General features: G+C 39.0%; 1 protein-coding gene across 2 annotated transcripts in view; it reads left to right on the top strand.

Annotated features, from left to right (window-relative positions):
- Nucleotides 1–592: 592 nt before the first annotated feature.
- The window catches only part of sfxn1 (sideroflexin 1), a 45,654-nt gene continuing 24,621 nt past the window's right edge, over nucleotides 593–21,625 (top strand). Inside the window, exons 1-3 of one of the 2 annotated variants that reach the window (XM_052013961.1) lie at nucleotides 593–714; nucleotides 19,873–20,044; nucleotides 21,366–21,536. In XM_052013961.1, coding sequence (XP_051869921.1) covers nucleotides 19,881–20,044; nucleotides 21,366–21,536 — 335 coding nt within the window. In that variant the 5' untranslated portion in view covers nucleotides 593–714; nucleotides 19,873–19,880. Of the gene's footprint in view, nucleotides 715–1,741; nucleotides 1,884–19,872; nucleotides 20,045–21,365; nucleotides 21,537–21,625 lie in introns of those variants that run through there. The other variant, XM_052013960.1, reaches the window with a different exon arrangement.

Raw genomic sequence — 21,625 nt, 5'->3', positions numbered from 1 at the left:
GCGTGGGTCTGAGGTAGGAGATCAGCCATGATCCTTGATGCGTGGGTCTGAGGTAGGAGATCAGCCATGATCTTGATGCGTGGGTCTGAGGTAGGAGATCAGCCATGATCTTGATGCGTGGGTCTGAGGTAGGAGATCAGCCATGATCTTGATGCGTGGGTCTGAGGTAGGAGATCAGCCATGATCTTGATGCGTGGGTCTGAGGTAGGAGATCAGCCATGATCTTGATGCGTGGGTCTGAGGTAGGAGATCAGCCACGATCTGACGAATGGCGCAGACTGGAAGGGCGAGATGACCTCCTGCTTCCTCCTATTTCTCATGTTGAGATGTTGGACCCCGGCACCCGGCACGAACTGCCCCCGTCCTCCTCACCCTCAGATTTCCAGCATCGGCAGACCTTTTGATTTTTCATCCACCCGTCCGCCTTCTCTGCCGCCGCCGCCGACCCCCCCTGCTGCTGCTGCTGTCACCGTCTCCACTCGCCGCACGGGTCACGTGGGTGGAGGCGCGCGCCCGCGCCCCTCCCCTCCCCCAATCCGCGTGCCGGGAGACCCCGGCAGCTTCCCCCAACGTTTCCCCCATGCACGTGTCCGTTCAGTTGGGCTCGCGCGCTGTCAGCAGCAGCACTTCCGGGTGAAGCGCCTCACCGACCTGCGGCAGCGTGTGGCAACTGACTGGAGGAGGCAGCAGCAGCAGCAGCAGCAGCTGCTAACCGTGAGTTAACGGCCGTTAACGTCCGTGATAGGTGGTAGATTGGCACTTCTCGCCGGGAGGTGACGGGATGTGTTTTTCCCCCGGGGGGGGGGGGGGGGGGGGTTCAATGCGCTGAGCGGGACTGAGGCAGCAGCAGCCGCCCCCCAGGACCTCGACCCTCAGCCCCTTCAATCGTTCAGTGATCGGGGATTCTGGTCCCGGGCACTGGCAGCCCGGATTCCGATAGCCACCGGTAGTGCTGAGCGCTCAGTCAATCACATGAGCCGGCCTCCCCGTTGCGAGGGTCCTCGCTTATTTGGTTTATCTTGTTCCTTTGCAGCTGGTGCAGAATAAATGCTTCCAATGTATGTGTGTTTGTGCAGTGAAGATTAAGCGCGATATAGCATACGGTTTCAGTTCATTTTTCTTTTCCCCACGCCAGCCAGTTTTTGATTGAATGACACTGTAGCAGAAAAGGAACAGGCAATTTAACTTTGTATCGTGGATCACCAGAAATCACACAAACGTTGCTTACGTGTCGCAGAAATTTTTGCTGACTGCATATTTTTACCCCTTGGAGCTCCGACCAACTATTATAGTGATGCACAGACTTCAGTATTTCTGATGCAATGATTTCTTTAATTGCACCAAAGAAGCTTGCATCTGAGATGAAAATGAATCCCAAAAGTTTATAATCTATCAGGAAGGCATGTTACATAAAGATAAAATTAAACAGTAAGCTATCTTTGCAATAATGGTTTAATTTTTGTTGACTTCAATTCTTACATGTATCTCTGGTTGGTATAGAGATTGCATTCTAAATAATGGTTTCTGTTCATAGTATGCTGTAGTGTAAATTGCTGACTGTTCATATTTGCCTCATCTACAGCCAATATCATATTAAACATTAACTATCAACTCGTTATCTTAGATTAAGGTTTGCACTGTTCCACAAATGTTTATTATTTAATGTCTGTACAGAATGTGAAACAATCTATCCCTATGAAAAACATGTTTGGCAAACTAATAGGTCTGAAGGCTGATAAGTCTCCAAGATCTGATGGCTCGCACCTTCAGGACAAAAGAAGTGGATGCAGGAGTCGTGATCTATCAGAATTCCTTAGATTCTGGAGAGATGCCAGAAGATTGGAAAATTGTAAATATAACATCACTATTCAAGAAAATCAGGGGTCAGTGACTGACAATCTATATCATTGACAAGAGATATTGGGAGAGAGCAGAAAGGTGATGTTGAGGCCAAAGTTTGATAGGCATGATCTGCTTGAATGGTGAAATAGGCTCATCAGGTCATTTGGCATACTCCTACTTATGTTCTTGGACTATTTTTGACCAATTCAAAATTGTTTTGGAAGTTGAAAAGAAATTATCACCAGTGTAAAGTGGAACTATAATACTTAAGAGAGAGTCTGAATTAGGTAAATTTGTGTTAAAAGGAATGGACAATAATATATATTTCCAGTTTAAAGCACTTTTACAGGGGGATGGATAGCGCCCCTCTTCCAGCCCCTCCTCCAGCCCCCTCCATTGCCTGTCCCAGTAATTATTGAAGCATATTAAGTGTATGTGTGCACACAAATTGATACTTAACATGCCCTTCAAAAACAGGTTAAACAAATTCCTATACACTTTCTTGAGCATTTAAGGAATACGAGGTACAGAAGCACTTTTACGCCCATTATGCATGTTCTATCCAGTCTCTCTACAGTTCTCTTCTGATACCTCAGAATTGAGGTAAATGATCATGGAAGGGGAAAGGTTTAGGGGGAACATTAGAGGGAACTTCTTCACTCAAAGAGTGGTGGGACTGTGGAATGGGCTGCCATTTGATGTGGTAAGTATAGGCTTGCTCTTAACTTTTAAGAGTAAATTAGATAGATACATGGACGAGAGAGGTCTGGAAGGGTATGGGCTGGGGGCAGGTAAATGGGACTAGCAGAATAATGTTTCGGCACAGACTAGAAGGGCCAAATGGCCTGCTTTCTGTGCTGTAGTTTTTCTATGGTGCTATCATTCTTTTTGGAAAGTTAATTGGTGAAGGAATTTGACATAGATAGTAACTTCCCCAGCTCCTTTTGAAAACCGCAATTATATCTAGTTCTGCTGCTTTTTCTGGCATTTCATCTCTTGTCATAAGTACTCACAGTTTAAAGATTTTTTCCAGGTTGCCCTTGGTTCTCTTGCTAGTTACCATAATTCTGTGTTATTTGGGTTCTTGGCATCAATGTTTGTTTTGGTTTATATAGATCAAAATATGTGAACACTTATCAGGTTTCCCCTCAACCTTCTCTGCTCTAAGGTGGACAATTTGTCGCATGACTGAATAATTCATTCCTGGAACTAGTTAATCTTTTTGCATTCTCGGACACTCTTAGGAACTGTGCTATTAGAAAAATGTGGATGGATGAGAACCAGTGGATGTGGTGTATTTGGACTTACAGAAGATTTTCGATAAGGTTCCAGATAAAAGATCTGTGTCCAAACTTAAAGCACATGGAATTGGGGTAATATATTGATGTGGGTGGAGAGCTGCTTGGCAGACAGGAAACGAAGAGAGGGGAAAAAAACATACTTTTCTAAGTGGCAGAAAGTGATTTGATGGCTGTTGCAGGGTTCAGTACTTGGACCTCTGTATTCAAATCATGTATAATGACCTAGATAAGGGAATTAAATGTAACATCCCTAAGTTTGTGGATGACTCAAAGCTGAGATGGATTTTGAACTGAGGAGCTCCAGTTTGACTTGAATAGGGTCAGTGAGTGGACAAATGCATGGAAGGTGATATGTAATGGGGATAATTATGAGAGTATCGGTTTGGGTGACAAAAACAGGAAGGCAGATTATTATCTGAACGGCGAAGGACTGGGGGTGGGGGAGGCGCAGTGAGACATGGATGTTCTTGTAACCAGTCAATGCATGTGGTTAATAAGGCCAATGGTCCCTTGGCCTCATGGTGAGAGGATTTGAGTACAGGACCAGCATGTCTACTGCATTTGTACAGAGTTTTGGTGAGACCTCACCTTGAGTATTGTGAACAGATTTGGTTTCCTTACCTGAGGAAGGATGTTCCTACTATGGAGAGAGTGAAGCAAAGGTTCACCGGACTGATTCCTGGGATGTCAGAACTAATATACAAAGAGAGATTGAGCACCTATTTGCTAGAGTTTAGAAGAATGAAAGGGGACCTAATTGAAATGTAAAATTCCTGATAGACTGGACAGACCAGATGCAAGAAGGATGTTCCCAATGGGGAGTAAGTCCAGAATCAGGGACAAAGGTCAAGGAAATAGGATAAGCTGTTTCAGACAAATGAGAAATTTTCACCCAAAGAGTGGTAAATTCTGTACCACAGAAGGCCGTTGAGTCAAAATTATTAAATATATTCATGAAGGAATTAGATAAGTTATGGCTGAAGAGATCAAGGGATATGAATGAAAGCAGGAATGGGATACTGAAATGCATGATCAGCTATGATTGTATCAATGGTGAAGCAGGCTCAAAGTTGAAATGGCCTACAATTCAGAGTCAGATTTATTATCACTGACTTGTATGAGGTAAAATTTGTTGTCTTGTAGCAGTACAGTGCAAAGACATAATCATTACTGTAAATTACAAAATAAATAAAGTGGGGGGAAAAGGAATAACGAGGTGGGGTCAGGGACATTCAGAAATCTGAAAATTCAGTTCTGTTTCTGTTTTTCTCTCCGTTGCAATGAATGGAGTTGATGAAATTAACCTGGTACAGGTTTGGCACCATGTTCCTAGTTTAAGATCTCAGAAGTATCACTTTCTTCCCTGTATCCATGAGGAGCCTGGCACAGAGCACAGTTGTCAAAATCCCAGTGAATACCTGTCAAGAAGTTTAGGACTTCTGCTTTCACGTGTGCTAGGACTTCATGTGGAGCTGTCAATATTTCTTAGAACATCCAGGCCTATACTATGGTTATGATCAAATCAGTGTTTTTTCTAATGATTAAACATGACTTTCTTGCTGTTGTACTCTTTCTGTTAATAAAATCCTATTCTGTTTTAAATTGCATAATCAATCTGACTTAACTCCTTCAATGTTTAATGATTGCTATATCTCTTCCCCACCCTTTGTCAACCTCCACTCTTTGTGGATCATTTCAAATACATAGTCATTTCAGTCTTTGAAAGTTGATGGTACAAGCTTCTAGTCCACTTCTAGAACAGAAAAATATTTTAAGGTGAATTTAAACTCAACATGAGTATTGGGATGTTTAAAAAAAATCACTCTACAGCAGTACCTAACTTGATTTGTAAATCTGGAGCCACAAATTGATTTTGGGGGAAAACAAGTCAGGTTCTTGGTGATTTAGTTTTACTCTGCCATAAATCACACATTTGGTGTATAGACTCAACAGTATTATAACAGACCAATTGGCCCAGCTGGTATAATCAGTACTTGCACACCATACCACTATTTACACGCCACACAAGTGTGCATATGGTGCAGGAGTAGGCCATCTGACTCTTTGAGCTTGCTATGCCATTCATCAACATCATGGTTGATCATCTCCAACTCCCATTTTCCTGCACTCTCCACAGACCTACTGGTTTCCTTAGTATCCAGGAGTCTATCTCTGTTTTGAATAAATTTGATGATCTGAATCTCCACAGCATCCAGGATAGAGAATTCCAAAGGATTCATCACCCTCTAAATTAAGAAATTTCTCTGCATTTGTTCAAAATCCTTTATTCTGAGACTGCAACCACTGTAAGATTTTTAAGTCTTAGTGAAATCATCCTCCCTCAAGTAATGTTTCTCCATCATCTCCTTTAATTATCAACTCTTATCCTACTGATGAAATATTTTAGAGCTATCTGCTTCAATCACTCATCCATGCAGCAGCAAGTTGCGTTTTCGTCCTGCCCTCATAGCAAACTGTTAGCCAAATTACAGCCTTTCTGTTCAGAATTCATGAGCATATTCTTTCAATATCCATGAGATATTTACTGTAACTTTGAGTTTGATCCTCTCCAGTCAAGTTTCCGCCCAATATACTACACTGAAAATGTCCTAATCAAACCCAAAATGACAGAACATGGTGCTCTTTTCATCACTCTGTAGGTTTTCACAAGGTTGATTACACGTTCCTTCAGTGCACCTCTTTTTGTTATTTAGATACATTGAACTACACTACTCATTTCCAAGTTACCTATCAACTTATGTCCAGAGAATCCAAGGCATTGACTTTCTTTCTCAAAACCAAGTTTTCCAACATCTATGTATGAATACTCCTATTTCCTCCTCATCCTGTTGGGTTTTAGTGATATCATCGAAGGCAAGATACGAGTTTCCACAAATGTGCTTATGTCACCCAGCTTTGCCTCACTTGATACCTCCCTTGTCTCTGTTGTTAGCCTGCTGTCTGATGTATAGTCCTGATGGGGTGCAATTTCCTACTGCTCAACAAACCCCCTCCTTTTTGCCATCAATTCCATCCCATTCTCTGGACACTGCTAAGAATTGATTTCACTGCTTGCATCCTGTCTAACCATGACCTGAGCTGCTAACCCCATATTCCCTTTTTTTTAAGAAAGAAAACCTACTTTGAACCCCAGCATCACTGTCTTAATCTTATGCTGCTGAAATACTTATCCATACTAACAGTATAACACTAATTCCACTACTGTCCTGGATAATATTCCTTCCAATCTTTCTAAACTTATGCTTATCCAAAATTATTTATTCACTTCATCCCCCAGATTCCAAGTCTTGCACGCCCGTCACTCCATATTGGCTTCTGATCCACCGACACCTCAAATGTAAAGTTCTTGTTCTTATTTTCAAATACACACAACCTTGCTAGTATAGTACTTCACAACTTTTTTGCTCTAGCTTTGTCCTCATAATACATCTCATATCTCACCTGTCCTGGCTGAAAATCTGGTATTTCTTTCCTTAAATCTATTCCATATTTGAGTGAGTTGGTTTGTGGGTGAATGGGTAGTGTGTCAATGATAGGTGTTGGATGGAAGATTGGAATGGAATGACTAGATCTCCCTGTGCTGTTTGCTATTCAATGACTCTTTTTGGGAAGAAGAAATCTCTGGATGCTGGAGGAGCTGAAGTAAAGGTAGAAAATCCTGGAGGTACTCAGCAATTCAGGCAGCATTTGTGGAGGGGGAAACAGAGTTGATGTTTCAGGACAATGACCTTTCATCATCAGTACTCATGCGGAGTATATCCAGCATTTTCTGTCTTAAAAGCTCTTTCTGAAAATTGATTATTGTTGAAAATTGTTTGTGAACAGCCTCTTGTGATTTTTTTTTTCCCAGTGATTGAATAGCCTGGTGCTACTAGTTGCTAAGATGCTTGTATCTGAAGATTGGCCATTTGAATATCATCTTGTCAATGATGCAACACCTGTAGTGTTGTACCTTAGTAGGAAATTCAGGATAAATTGCCTAGGTATTTTCTGATTTCATAAAAAAAGATAAAGCCAATACATCTACCCTCAATTATCAATAAAGTCAACTAAATGCACCACAGTTGCTTGCGCAGGCTGCTTCACAGCACCTCTTAAATCTGCAACCTCTACCACCTAGAAGAACAAGGGAGCAGGTACATGGGAGTGCTGCCACTTGCAGGGTCCACTCCAAGTCATACTCCATCCTGATTTGGAAAATATCTTGCTAGTCCTTCATGGTAATTGGGTTTAAATCTTGGAACTCACTATCCAACATGACTGTGGAGTATCTTTCCCAGAAGGACTGTAGCAGTTCAAGAAGATGGCTTGCCACCACTTTTTTTAAGGGTAACTGAGTATGGTCATTAAGTGTTGGCCTTGCCAATGAACTTTTGCATGAATTAGATTTTATGTCAGTGATGATCAGAAATTGTCAATGAGAACACTGGAGAAGTAAAGTCTAGAGTGAATGGAATGAACTAAGGTTTTGGTGCTAATGTTGCAGATGAGGATACAGTATTTTTGCACCATTTCATCCCAAAATGCATTGAAATAGAAATCTCACCTGAAATTTTTCATCAACTTTTATTCAAAAGACTTGCTACAAGTGTAAGTAAATTTTCAGCTGCTATACTAACATTATACTTTCCCTTTTCCAGCATTTGGTTCCACGCCTATTTATCTTGCATCAGCTTGATTTTTGTCCAGATCCCCAAAAAATGAATAAATTAAGTTAGTTTCAATATGAAATAATCAATAGCCAAATTTAGTAGAGTTGAGCTTTTGGAGAGAACAAAGCTATCTCTTTCAGATTCCCCCAATAATTCTTTAACTCCAACTTCCTCCCAGATATTTATTTCAGTGAGCCAGTAATTCAATCACAAGTGCATCCTCTTCTGCAACATTAACACTGAAATCTTAGTTTATACAGTTTCCTTCACACTTTATTCTCCAACTCTCTTGTTGCCAGCATGCTGATCGTCACTGATGTAAACCTATTGTGTGCAAAATTCTGCTGGCTGGCATTTGTGTTCCAATTCATCCTAAATGCTTTGAAAAATGTATCTCTCATGAAATCTTCCTTCAGCTTTTATTCAAATGCTAGCTACAAGGTGTCAGCAAATTTTCAGCTGCCTCTGCTAACATTATCTCTCTTTTCCAGCACTTGGTTCCATGCTTATTTATCTTCCATCTGGTTGATTTTCATGGTCTTCTTTTTGAATTACAAGTTATTCACTCTCCAGAAATTAATATTTCTGTTGCCTTGGTATTTCAGAAACCCAGCACTCATTCATTATTACAGTTTTACTAACAAAACACCAGATTAGTGTGCCTAGCTTAAAGGAAGGTTATGTAACATATATTAGCTATATTCACCTTTCTGAATATGGCAGACTTCCATGATGTAAGTTTATATGGTCTTAGGCAAAGACAACTTTTCTTTCATTTTTGTGATAGCACCTACAGACAGTATCTCCTTGGATTTCTGTGAAGCCAGTGAGTATCAGGAAATTGTTCTATTAATGCTTATTTCATCACTTTATTTATAGATTGTATTTAAAGTACTTGTGCTGAGGAGTACCAAAAGCTATGATGTGGAATTTCTGTGACAATTACTCACTTTTATTTTTGCCTTCATTCTTAGTTTGGAATTCCTCAATGGAAACATTTTGCTATAGTTACCTTGTCAATAGGTGAGCTGTTCAGGTTTGCATCTTCCATTATTTCCATTAGCAATAAGACCATGCAAAAAGCTCCTGTTGGCAGATCTTAATTGAAATTGTGAAGAAGCATGAAACCCAGAGTAATAACAGTGGAAATAGGCAGACAATAGAAGGGTCAGAGAGAAGTAAAATTGGCAACATTAATTGCACTGTTGAATATTTAGTGACGTTATGGTTTGTACATAATGAACATCAACATGATTCTTTTTTTTTATCAGTTTATTTCAGCTTTCAAATGCTTGATAATGGAGGTTTATGTGAGTGAGTACTTTTGTCTTGAATGACCTTTGGTCCAGATGGTAGCAGAAGCAATAACTGTAAACTGGGATTTAGTATCATGGTGTTCTGCCGAGAATTTAGAGATAATGTGCAATTTATAGCTTAGTTGTGTGTCTTCAATAGGTCACGAAGCTGCAAACTATTTTAAATTTGAGAGAATGCAGAAAGTGACTCTGAATCCTGACTGTCAGTCAAAGACCTTGTTGCTCTTGGCTATGTACTGACATGTTGGGTTGTAGAACATACTGTGATGAAGAGATGTGCCCTAAAATAATTCTTTTCAGCTTTCAAATATATCAACCATCTCTGGAAAGATTGTTTCCTACTGATAATTATGGCATTCATGTATCTTAATATTTGGGTTTCAAATGTAATATATTTAAATATTTGGTTCTTGCAGTCTGGCACAAAAAATAAATAAAATAATTTTATATAGTAGACCTGATTACATATTTTAGAAACATCATATGGCATTTCAAGCAATTAATTACTTTGAAGTGACTTTACTTATCCGTGAAATTGAGACCTAGCAGGCAAATGGGTAAAACAAAAATCACCATTTGTGCATTTGAATGATGTGAATTGTGTTTCCTTGGAATCAATATTTCATCCACATTGGAAAGTGATCCCCAAGTTTGATGTATTGACATGAATGCTAGAATGAACAGCTATCAGATATACTGTTCTGTATGGAAAGTCAAGATTTTCTAATGTCTGAAGTGCGGAAACACTTTTAGGTACTGTTGCAGAATTGCTTCTCAAAGTTTATAAGTCTGTTAAATGGCAAACTATAGGGTCATTAGAGAGATGCAGCATGGAAACAGGCCTTTCAGCCACCAAGTCCACATTGAGCACTAATTTTTACACTAATCCCACTCTAGTCCATTGTATTTTCCCCACATTCCCATCAACTCACTCTCACACACCCCCTGATTCTGCCACTCATCTACACACAAGGCTATTTACGGTGGTTGCCAATTAAGCTATCGACCCACACATCTTTGGATATGGGAGGAAACCTGAGCACCCAGAAGAAACCAGACAGTAAATGCAAACTTGACACAGTCAGCACTGGAGGTCAGGATTGAACTTGGGTCACTAGAACTGTGAGGCAGAAGCTCAACTAGCTGTGCCACAGTGCTGCCCTTTCCAATGAGTTTATTTGGACTTTTATGAATCTGATAGGTAATGTGATATTACCTTTAAATCTAAAATTCTTTTATATAAAAAAGAGCTGGTTTAAATTATAATTATTTATAATACTTCTAATTATTTTTAGATGCTAATCACCGATGGAACTATTGATTTTTTTATGGGGAGATGGTAAAGATAATGCATGTATCCTGAAATAATCTGGTGGCTAATGGGAAGGAGAATTATCACTGATTAAATTTGTATAGGTTTATTGCAAGCAGTAATTCTATGTTTAATGTGTCAGACTCCTACTAAGCAGTTAAAACAAATCAAAGAATTAACATCCACAGCAACATAGCTCCATATCTGGTTCAACAGTTATAGTGCAGCAGCGGTGGTGCTGCATCACTTTTGGTAAAAGACAATCTTTTTAATCCTTGAAAAAGAACAGCAGTTAAAAGGAAAATGGGGAGTATCTTGTATTTCAAGGTAGTCAAAATCTATTACTAGACCTACAGTGTTAATCCAAAATCAAAACATTATGATTGACAATTTTTTTTTTCTGTTAATCGACCCACATATCTCAATTTTACTTATCTGCATTTCTGAATTTGTGGAAACTCCTTGCCACGTACAGCAGTGGAGGCCAGATCAGTGGGGGCGTTCAAGGAGGAGATAGATATCTAAATAGTCAGGATATCAAGGGATATGGGGATAAGGCCGGTAATTGGATTAGAATAGTTTTTTTTTTCTCTTCTTCTTCTCTCCCCCCCCCCCCCCCCCCCCCCATTTCCCCATTTCTCATTTCTATTTCCCTTTCCTTGGAGCAGACTCGATGCTGCCGAATGGCCTGCTTCTGCTCCCTTGTCTTGTGATCTTGTGAATCACTTTGCAATAGTAATATTTATAATCTGCTATGTGAAATATACCCTTGTACTCTGCTTTGTTTAATTCTGTTCAGTTTAAAGAATGGATTATATACACTCATGTGATTTCAGTAAGTGAGCTAGATTTTTGTATAAATCCTTCTGAATGCTGAAGCTATTTTCAGGAAAGACAATAAAGGAAAAATTTACTAATAGTTATAAGGCCAGTAAATGACTGTCTAAAATTCAGTGAAATGACATTGGCAGTTGCTTGTCATTCCAGTAGAAATTATTATATTCAAAAAAATTGCAAAATAACAATTTAATATATTAAATCTTTTTTTAATATTTATGAAATGCGCTTTACTATTTTCTTATTTGGCCTGTTCTACTTTTGGCTCTACACATAAGTAAAGGGTTGAAATGTTCTTTGCCTATCTTTTATTCTAGAACTTGATCAAGCAATGCAGACTGACCCTAAACTGTTGTACTAAAAGATTATTGCATTGTCAGAGGTGCACTTAATCTGACCAGACATGAAAATGTGGCACTATTTGCTTGTTTGACGTAATGTAAGAGATTCCATGGGACTATGAAGAAGTGCTCAGGGTTCCTCAGAGTTAAGGCTGACATTTTTCCCTCAACCGATGCCACTAAAGGCAGATCAATTAGATATTTAGTTGAAGCAAAAAACTGCAGGCACTGGAAATCTGAAATAAAAACAGAAATATTCTGTAGGTCAGACAGTAAATGTACAAATGAAAAACCTAGCAGGTCAGGTACGTAGAAATGTTTATAATGAAACAGAAAAGGAAGTACGTGAATTCTTTCAGCTTCAGATTAACACATTTATTTAGTTATAACTAGCTAATTGCATGAAAGCATTTTTTGTGAGACACTTGGGTTTCTTGTAACTTATTACCAGCAAGTAGCTACTGTAAGCTTAAATAAAACCCTTGGTTTTGGTCAGCTGTGCAAAGTACAACTGGTTTGAGATGTATATTATTAAGGGATTTTTTGGAATAAAGGAAGAATTAAAGCCATATGTTTTTAAAAAAAGCTTCTGTGTATAATGTTTAATTCTTAAATTGGTAAATTGGTTTATTATTGTCACATGTACCGAGGTACAGTGAAAAACTTGTCTTGCATACCGATCGTACAGATCAATTCATTACAACAGTGCATTGAGGGTAAAACAATAACAGAATGCAGAATAAAGTGTTACAGTTACAGAGAAAGTGCAGTGCAGGTAGACAGTAAGATGCAAGGTTACAATGAGGTAGATTATGAGGTCAAGAGTCCATCTTATTGTACTATGGAACCTTCAATAGTCGTATAACAGCAGGATAGAAGATATCCTTGAGCCTGGTGGTACATGCTTTCAGGCTTTCTGCCCGTTGGGAGGGGGGAGAAGAGAGAATGTCTGGGGTGGGTGAAATCTTTGATTATGCTGGCTGCTTTACTGAGGCAGTGAGGTGTAGACAAAGTTCCATGGAGGGAGGCTGGTTTCCGTGATGTGCTGAGCTGTGTCCACAACTCTCTGCAGTTTCTTGTGGCCCAGGCGGAGCAGTTGCCATACCAAGCCCTGATGCTTTTGCTTTCTATGGTGCATCGGTAAAAATGGTGAGGATCAAGGGGACGTGCCAAATTTCTTTAGCCTCTCCTGAGGAAGTAGAGCACTGGTGAGCTTTCTTGGCTGTGGCATCAACATGGTTGACCAGGACAGGCTATTGGTGATGTTCACTCCTAGGAACTTGAAACTCCTCAACGCTCTTGACCTCAGCACAGTTGATGCAAACAGGAGTTTGTGCACTGCTCCCCTTCCTGAAGTCAATGACCAGCTCTTTTGTTTTACTGACATAAGAGAAAGGTTGTTTGTCATGACACCATGTCACTGGGCTCTCTATCTTCTTCCTGTACTCTGACATCATTATTTGAGATACAGCCCACTATAGCAGTGTCATCTGCAAACTTGTAGGTGGAATTAGAGCAGAATCCGGCAAAGCAGTTGTGAGTGTTTTGGGAGTAGAATAGGAGGCCGAGTACACAGCCTTGTGGGCACCAGTGTTGAGAATAATCGTGGCAGAGGTGTTGCTGCCTATCCTTATTGATTGTAGCCTGTTGGTCAGGAAGTCAAAGATCCAGTTGCAAAGGGAGGTGTTGAGTCCCAGGTCTAGGAGTTTGGAGATGAGTTTACTTGGAATTATAGTATTGAAGCTGGAGCTGTAGTCACTAAGCAATAGTCTAACATAAGTGTCTTTACTGCCAGATCCTCCAGAGATGAGTGTAGGACCAGGGAGATGGCGTCTCCTGTCGACCTGTTTCAGTGGTAGGTGAATGGCAGTGGGTCAAGGTTGCCTGGGAGGCTGGAGTTAATGCGTGTCATGACCAGCCTCTTGAAGCACTTTGTGATGGTGGATGTCAGAGCCACCGGGCAGTAGTCATTAAGGCACATTATGATAGTGGTATTCTTAAAGCAGGTGGGAACCTCAGATTGAAGCAGGGAGAAGTTAAAAATATCTGCAAAATCCCCACCAGCTGATCTGCACAGGATCTAAGGACATGGCCAGGGACACCATCTGAGCCGATTGCTTTCTGTGGGTTCACTCTCTGGAAGACGATCTTGTGTCCGCAAGGGTAGCTGTTTAAATATCTGTGCAAAGTTAACTCTCTAAAAATTTGCTTCCCTGTTCTCCTTATTTCTGACATGGAAAATATATATTTTTTTAATCCTTATCAGATTAGTAAATTTTTGTTCCCTCTTTATGTTATCCACGTGGTTTGCGTGGAGTTCAGTGTTATACAATACTTACATACTTTGATCCCAAAACCTGCACAGAGATTATGAGAAAATTTGCGGTGAGTCAAGTTGCACTGTATCTATTATTGCACTTGTCAACATCGAACTATTTATTTTGACATTTGTCAAACAGAAGGAAAACAAAAACATATTGTAAATTTCTTCTTTTAAAAATGGCAAAAAGGAAGCATTGCCAATGCTCAATGAAATCTGATCATTTCAGAGAGTACAGTGCTTTCTTTACACATTGACTTTAAAATCTTGCTCCCTATTTGTCTTAACATATTCAAAATAGACTCCAAATAGCTTAAAGTCAAACTTCTTGTAAGCTTGCTTCACAAGAAAATAATTTTTGTTGTGTTTTCCCACATATACTCTGGGTCAATTCCACCATAATTGGTCTGGCTGCATTTTTTCCCTAGAAGGTAACAGCAGTAGTGTCTATATTACTGGGCTATACACCACAGGTGCTGCTCGAACCACTGAGTTCTTCCAGTAGACATGCAGAAAAGATGCAGACCAGAAGAAGGAGGTGGAGGACAGACACAAGGGCGATCAGCAGTAGGCCATTTCTGCCCAGGATTAATTGTCCCTCCTGAACCTCATTGCGGAACAGCTTTTAGTGTGTGAACTTTCACAAGAACGTTTCATAAGAGTATCCTCTGTGAAATCTTCCACCTTTTCCAACAACATATGCAAAACAGGGCAAGGACTGCATTGCCAATTGAAGTCAAGATGATCATGTCCATGAGCTTTTGTGTTTTTGGGCTCCTTCTAGACTGGAGCTGTTTTGCTATCCTTGATGCATAAGGGAAAAAACTCGCTTGCCAGAAAGCAGAGAATGGAGTGAGTACATAGCTTTGTAAAGTTTTCCCTATGCTGCAGGGCTGTCAGCTCCATGCACGTTACTTTTCAGGTGCCAGTTGTCAACTCTTAAGATGCACCGTAACCAAAAGACTTTCTGCATCTAGATGGTGTGTGATTGTAAACTATAAATTGTGCATTCCACTACCTAATATCTTGGCAACAGTTGTTGAGTCCTTATTCAATGGCAATGTGTTGGGTGCCAAGAGCTGTCCAGGAAATTTTTTTTTTTGACACCAGTGAACATGATATGCACAGGAGCCGAATGGAAACAATAAAAGTAATGCCACTGCACAAGATATTGTGGAGCAACCTTTTGTGTGATAAAACAATTCTTCTGCTGCGTGGACAGCAATATTCCCCATTTGCAATATCTTCCTTCTGCTGACTATCTCAGCGTCACTTGACCACAGTGCAAAACTAAAAGCCATCACAAAATAAGATTCCAAACTAAATTTGTAAATCAAACCATGAATATTGCCTTGAAATATTGACTGTTGAGCTTGTACATTCCCTATGTCTCTGCCTTACATGTTTCTTTGCCTGTTCTATTCCTCTCCCAGCAGTTGTTAAATGCCCCGGTGGAAGGCTGCTTTCTGTGGAGGATTTTGCAGATGCCTTGGAGGATGATCTCAAGTAACTATGGGCTGAGAAGGTTCAGACTACTTGGGTTATAGCATTTAAAGTTGGCCTGTTAGCAATCAACTGCCAAAGTAATGTTAAGTGGCAGTGATAAAAGTACAAATATTGTCAACCTGAGAGAGGACAGAAAGCACATGCTTCACAAAACAAATGTCACTCCCCAAGAAGTAGCTCACCAGTTATTCCAACCTGTTGGGGCTGCTGGTGGAAATAAGAGGTGCATGTTTGCACTATTTGCTGCTTGCCAACTGGAAGAAATTATGGAACCAGGCAAAGTGATATGTGCAGAGAATAGGTTGAGGATACCATTGTTTATCGTTTTCAATCCCTCTGGTGACAGCCTTGGCAATGTCTGGTCCATTTATTTTTTCATGGCTGAGATCGTGTGGTTGTGTCTGTTTCTTGCCAATTAGTGGCAGCTGCCTCCTGCAAGTGAATGAAATTGTATCTTGAGCATTGTTCGGTGTGGTTGGGTGATGTGCTTGGCATGATTGAATGTTGTACGCAAATTAAGAGATGTGGCTGTGAGATTTGCATTAATGTTAAATGCAAGGTGATCCCATAAAATATAGGTGTCCATCCTCAATGATGGAAATTATTGGAGTTGAGTGATGTAAAATATTGATCATTGACCCACAGTTTTTAAAGCAATGTTGTTGGGATATGGCATTTGAGGATTCATTTATTGATCTTGTCCCCACCTTGAAGTTCTTGTGAGCTGCATTTTGGTCTCTGGGTTTGACTCTCATAGCCATCTGACTACTCATTGAACATGGCCTGAAGAGTCTCTCTGTTTTCTGTAAGCAAAGCACATTACTCCTTAATTTCATTTCTTCCACCTCTAGCATTATCGGAAAGTCTTAAGAGCCTATGTTTTTCCTACATTGCATCATTATTTTCCAGGTCAAGTTGACTTTTAAAATAATTTCCACTACCTGCTGTAGGCATAGTGCTTTATGGCCTAGCTTTAAATGATACTAGGCATTCTCTGTAAGGAGGAATGCAACCACCATTCTTGTATTAGCACTGGTTCATGCCCCAATCCTGTAAATTAGCAGGCAGCACAAAGTCTGCAAGCCGCTATAAACTGAAGGTATGGATATATGATTCTCATTCCTGTTAGTAGGTACAATCCAACTTAATTTCAGGGTATTTAGACAGCCAGCTGTTCTACTCTGAATCGAGTGATAATTGCTTCTGACAGGTATTTGTAATGTTGTTTTATTGACTTGCAAAAGGCTAATTAGCCAGAAACTGCTGAGTTGGATAGCAAGTTTTTGATTCAGTACATTTTATATCTACTGAAAGATAAATGGCTGTCAACTGTTTCTTCTAATATCATATTTTGTTAATACCAAAATACTAATTTCTCTGAGTTATCTTCAGTCTGGCTGTATACTTCAACTGCTTCAGATGATTAGTCCCTTCTTAAAACAAATTGACCTGAAGTTATCTTGCCATTGGTGTGATTCATCTAATAATAATGTAGTTATAAGATCAGTAAAATACATTGTACAATTTGCAAAAGACAACTATTTTAATTGATGTACTCACTTGAGTATAACACGTGTGCAGACAGCTAAGCATCAACAAGTATGTGCCTCAGTCACTCCTGAAAGGAAATTTCGCAATTATTGATTGTTATTAGTGCAACCTGACAAATTTAACTGAGCTGCGATTCCCTTGGGTGTGTTGCTGCTTGTTAAACATTCCTTCTCTAATTCACTAAGACCAATTCACCATCATTTCCTTTCAAGATCAGCCAATTCTGGATCTGGAATTCTCAATTTATAATTTAGGAACTCCAGATTTCCTATTCTTAATTCTGTTTGGGAATAATTTCCTTCTTGCTTTCAAAATTAAGAAACAAAATCAGTTGTGGAGGAGGATTCTAACAAATTTTCTAGTCAACTATGTCATCAATTTTCCTTCTACTCACATCAATATTGTCCATAATACCTTGAAAAAAAATCTCTGTATTTCAGTTGCTCTGTAACTCTCAGTGTAATGCTCCAATGTATATTCGTTCGAAGTGCAACTGTTGTGTAAAGTTGGAGAGGTCACTATTACCATAAAAAGCAAAAGTAAATATAACTGAAACCCTGTGACCAGTCGTACATCACAGGGATCGGTGCTGGGACTCATTCTGTTACAGATGTTAACTTTTGAGATGTGTGTAGGAAGGATGGTCAGTAAGTTTGCAGATGACAAATGATAATTGGTAGTGTCGTTGACAGAGAAGAGGATAGTTGTAGATTACACAATGATATTGATCAGTGGGTAATACAGGCAGAACGATGTCAGATGGAATTTAATCTTGATAAGTGTAAGGTAATGTTTTGGGAGGACTAATGAGGGTAGAACAAACACAAGGAATGGTAGGGCTCAAAGCAGTCTTAAAGAACAGTGGGACTTGGTGTAAAATCCATAGATCCCTGAAGGGGCAGCACAAGTAGATAAGGTAGTTTTAAAAAAAGGCATACGGGTTTTTGGCCACCTTTAGCTGGGGCATAGAATATAAAAGCTGGGACATTATGGTACAACTTCATAAAATATTGGTTAGGCTACAGCTGAGGTACTGTGTACAGTTCTGATCACCACACTGTAGGAAAAATGATATTGCATAGGAGAGGGTGCAGAGGAGATCCACCAGAAAGTTGCCTTGAATGATGCACTTTTGAGGAGAGACTGGACTTGTTTTCCTTGGGATGCAAGAGGCTGAGGGGGCGACCTGATGGAGAGAGACAGCATTATGAGGGAAATAGATGGGGTAGATTGTAGGACACTTTCCCCTTAGCAGAGGTGTCTGAAGCTAGAGGGCATAGGTTTAGGAAAAGATGTAAGAGGTTTCAAGGGAATCTGAGGAAGAACTTTTTCACCCAGAGAGTAGTTGGAATCTGAAAACCACCATGTGAGAGGTAGACACAAGTACTCTCTCAACATTTAAGCCAGCAAGCACTTGAATTGCCAAGGCATAGACAGCTGTAGACCAAGTGCTGCGTGATGGGATTAGTATGATATTTGATAGTTGACATAGACGTGGGGAGGCCAAAGAGCCTGTTTCTCTGTGACATGACTCTATTACATGAGCCACATGCAAAGTGTTTTAAAGATGAACACACCGGGTTAAGTTAATATGTGAGTGAAGGGCTCATACAAGAAAGAGGTGTTTCCATTAATAGTACTCTGACAAGAGGGAGCTGTTCCGAAAGGATGGGCTTAACTTGAACATGAAACATGTAGGAATTGTAAAGTAATATGGCTTGGGTTTTTAAATTGGAAGGATATGAGCATTAAAGGTCAAGTTGATTTTTCTTTTGGGGGTGGTATGGGCGCAAGAATGAAACTTTGGACAATAAAGCAAAGAACAACATTTACATTATGTTACCAAAGCCCAGTAAAAATATGTACAGTCTTCTGTCATTAATTAAAAACTAAAAGCAAGTGGGATTTTGTGGATGAATGAACGTGGGGGGGGGGGGGGGGGAGATTGATGGGAAGGAAAGGAATAGTTAAGTACATATAGAAGAGGGCAAGATAAGGGACAATACAAAAATTAGGAAAGAATTCAAATCCTTAGAATGGTAAAGAGAAACAGAAATAAAATAGTAATGTATTCTACAAGTATGTACATTATAAAGGGAAGGTCAAGATTGGAATATGCTCATTAATGGATGGTCAGGATAAAATTCCAGGCAGCAAACCCTCAAAGTCAAAATTACCCATTTTTTTTCCAGTATTTATCAGGGGAAATGGATCAAGTGGACACAACATTGGAAGGGGAATTTATAAACTATATAACCACATTTAAAAGAGAATAAATATTAAATAAGTTCATTAATAAATTGTTGGATAAACTCAGTACTGTCTGCATCCCAAGGAATAAGGCCTCTCTCAGGAACATGTGACTGAGTTTATTTCAATAGCAAGGAACAATTGTGAGGGAGGGGGCAAGTGTAAGTTAGTTTGCTTTTTAATACATTTTAATTCAATTGCTTCTGAGTCTTCTGGTGTTTTAATTATTCTAATTTTTCAATAATGTAATTTTTAATAATTTTAAATGTTTGAATGTCAGAAACATGGATTAAAAATAAAAATGTTTAACAATTTTGACAGATGGTTAAACCTCAGAACCTTCTTAACCAGCTGTGAGCGCATTACCATGGGCAGTGCTACTACACAATATTATTTATCACCTCCTGCACTTCTCACTGTCAGGAAATTCCTGATCATGGTTTAGCTGGACTAAGGTGGTTTTTAATTTAATTATGTAATTACAAGATTAAATTGTCACATATCACGTGTTGTATATAATTTCTAAAGAAAATGCTCTTCTGTGTGTTTGTAGTTAAATTGAAATATGGTTGGTTAGAAAAAAAAATGATCCAACTGGTAATTTTGTTGTTTCCTATGTAAAGGTTATAAAATGACTGAAAAACTGTCATTGGCCATCAATATCAAAGAACCACGATGGGACCAGGGTACTTTTATTGGGAGAGCAAAGCACTTCTTCACAGTTACTGATCCCAGGAACATTCTTCTATCAAATACCCAGTTGGAGAATGCTAGAAAGACAATACATGATTATAGGTATTGTATAGCAGAGTTTTAGTGTGGCATTCTGCTTATTGATTTACTCCTACAATTTTACCGCATGACCATTTTAATTTATTTAAAAATTAAACAACGGTGTAACAGTTTCTTATAGGATAAATGTTTTTAAATAGATTTTTTTAAGTGGCTGGTATTCTGATTAATATAGAAACAAAACAAATATCAGGGAACAAACTATTTATCTCTGAATACAGGACAAATGTTATGAAATAAGCAAACCTCAATCAAAACTGTGGAAAAATGTCCAAGTCCAATCTTCCACTAATTAGTCATTTACCAGTGAAAGCTATTGATGTCTCTGTCAGTTAATAGTACCTTATTTAAAAAACAAATTGGATTAATACCCAGTTAGGAGTAAGGTTGAAAGTCATTAAGTGGATACCTCGGGCAGAAATATTTGAATATCTATTCCTTAACAATGGAAGTATCATTCCAGCAAAGCAAGCATAGCACTAAAATTCCAGAGCCAATCAATAAATGGTTTTTAGTAATGTCTGTGGGAAGGGCATCTCTGATTCCTGGGCTTGATAAATCAAAAGCTGTAATTTCAGTATTTCTTAACTAATGACTGGAAAAAATCTCAAACAAAATGATTATGTAAAGCATTAGTTTGAAATAACAAACAAATGCATATAGTACAGTAACTTTGTGGTGAATTTGGTTAAAAAGCATTTTCAGTTGATGTGCAAACTAATAGATTTGTATTATGTTGACAATGTTAATCAAACTCTGGTCTCTGAATTTTATAGATGAGTTCAAAGGGTGCAGCAAAATCAAGCGTCAGCTCTCTGAAGGACTTATTTAATTAATCCTCTTCCATTACTCTTCAAAGCCTGCAAGATTTTCCTTTTCAAATAAATATCCCCTTTTTAAAATTATAATTGAATTTGTTCCCACTAGCCTCTTAAACAGTATAGAACCATAGAACCCGAAGCGAAATATCAGTAAATATAATCACAGCAAAATCCTTTTTTTACATTATTTTGATATTGTTGTGAGGCATTAAATAAGCAATATTTGTAATTTGTCCAAAATATCTGTTCATGTGAAGTAAAAGAAAAACTGGAGTTACATGGTACCTTCAGGGTACCAAAAATGTCAACAATTAATAAAAATCTTTTGAATTTTAGTCACTACTCTTTGAAAATATTTAGAAACCTGGAAACAGAAAATAATCTCTGCTTCATTTGGAATCTGTACCTTGTTAAACTATATCTTTTTAGTCTTTTGAGAATTTACTTTGGGTGATTTTTAAGCAGATTTTATTCATTAGATATTAATTGTGTTGCAATCTTAGACAAGGTATCGTAGCTTCTGGGCTTACAGAAGATGATCTTTGGAAAGCAAAGTATATCTACGATTCTGCATTTCATCCAGATACGGGAGAAAAGATGATTCTTATTGGCCGAATGTCAGCTCAAGTGCCAATGAACATGACAATTACTGGATGTATGATGACCTTCTATAAGTGAGTAAAGGATTTCACAATCAAGAGCTTCAATTTTTTTTCACAACTGCTGAAAGCTACTTAATGCCACCAGCTTGCACCTGGGAAAG

The sequence above is a fragment of the Pristis pectinata genome, chromosome 4, assembly GCF_009764475.1.
Source record: "Pristis pectinata isolate sPriPec2 chromosome 4, sPriPec2.1.pri, whole genome shotgun sequence".
In the NCBI taxonomy this organism is placed as follows: Eukaryota; Metazoa; Chordata; class Chondrichthyes; order Rhinopristiformes; family Pristidae; genus Pristis; species Pristis pectinata.
Note: the sequence above shows the minus strand (reverse complement) of the source record. Positions and strands in the feature narration are given on the sequence as shown.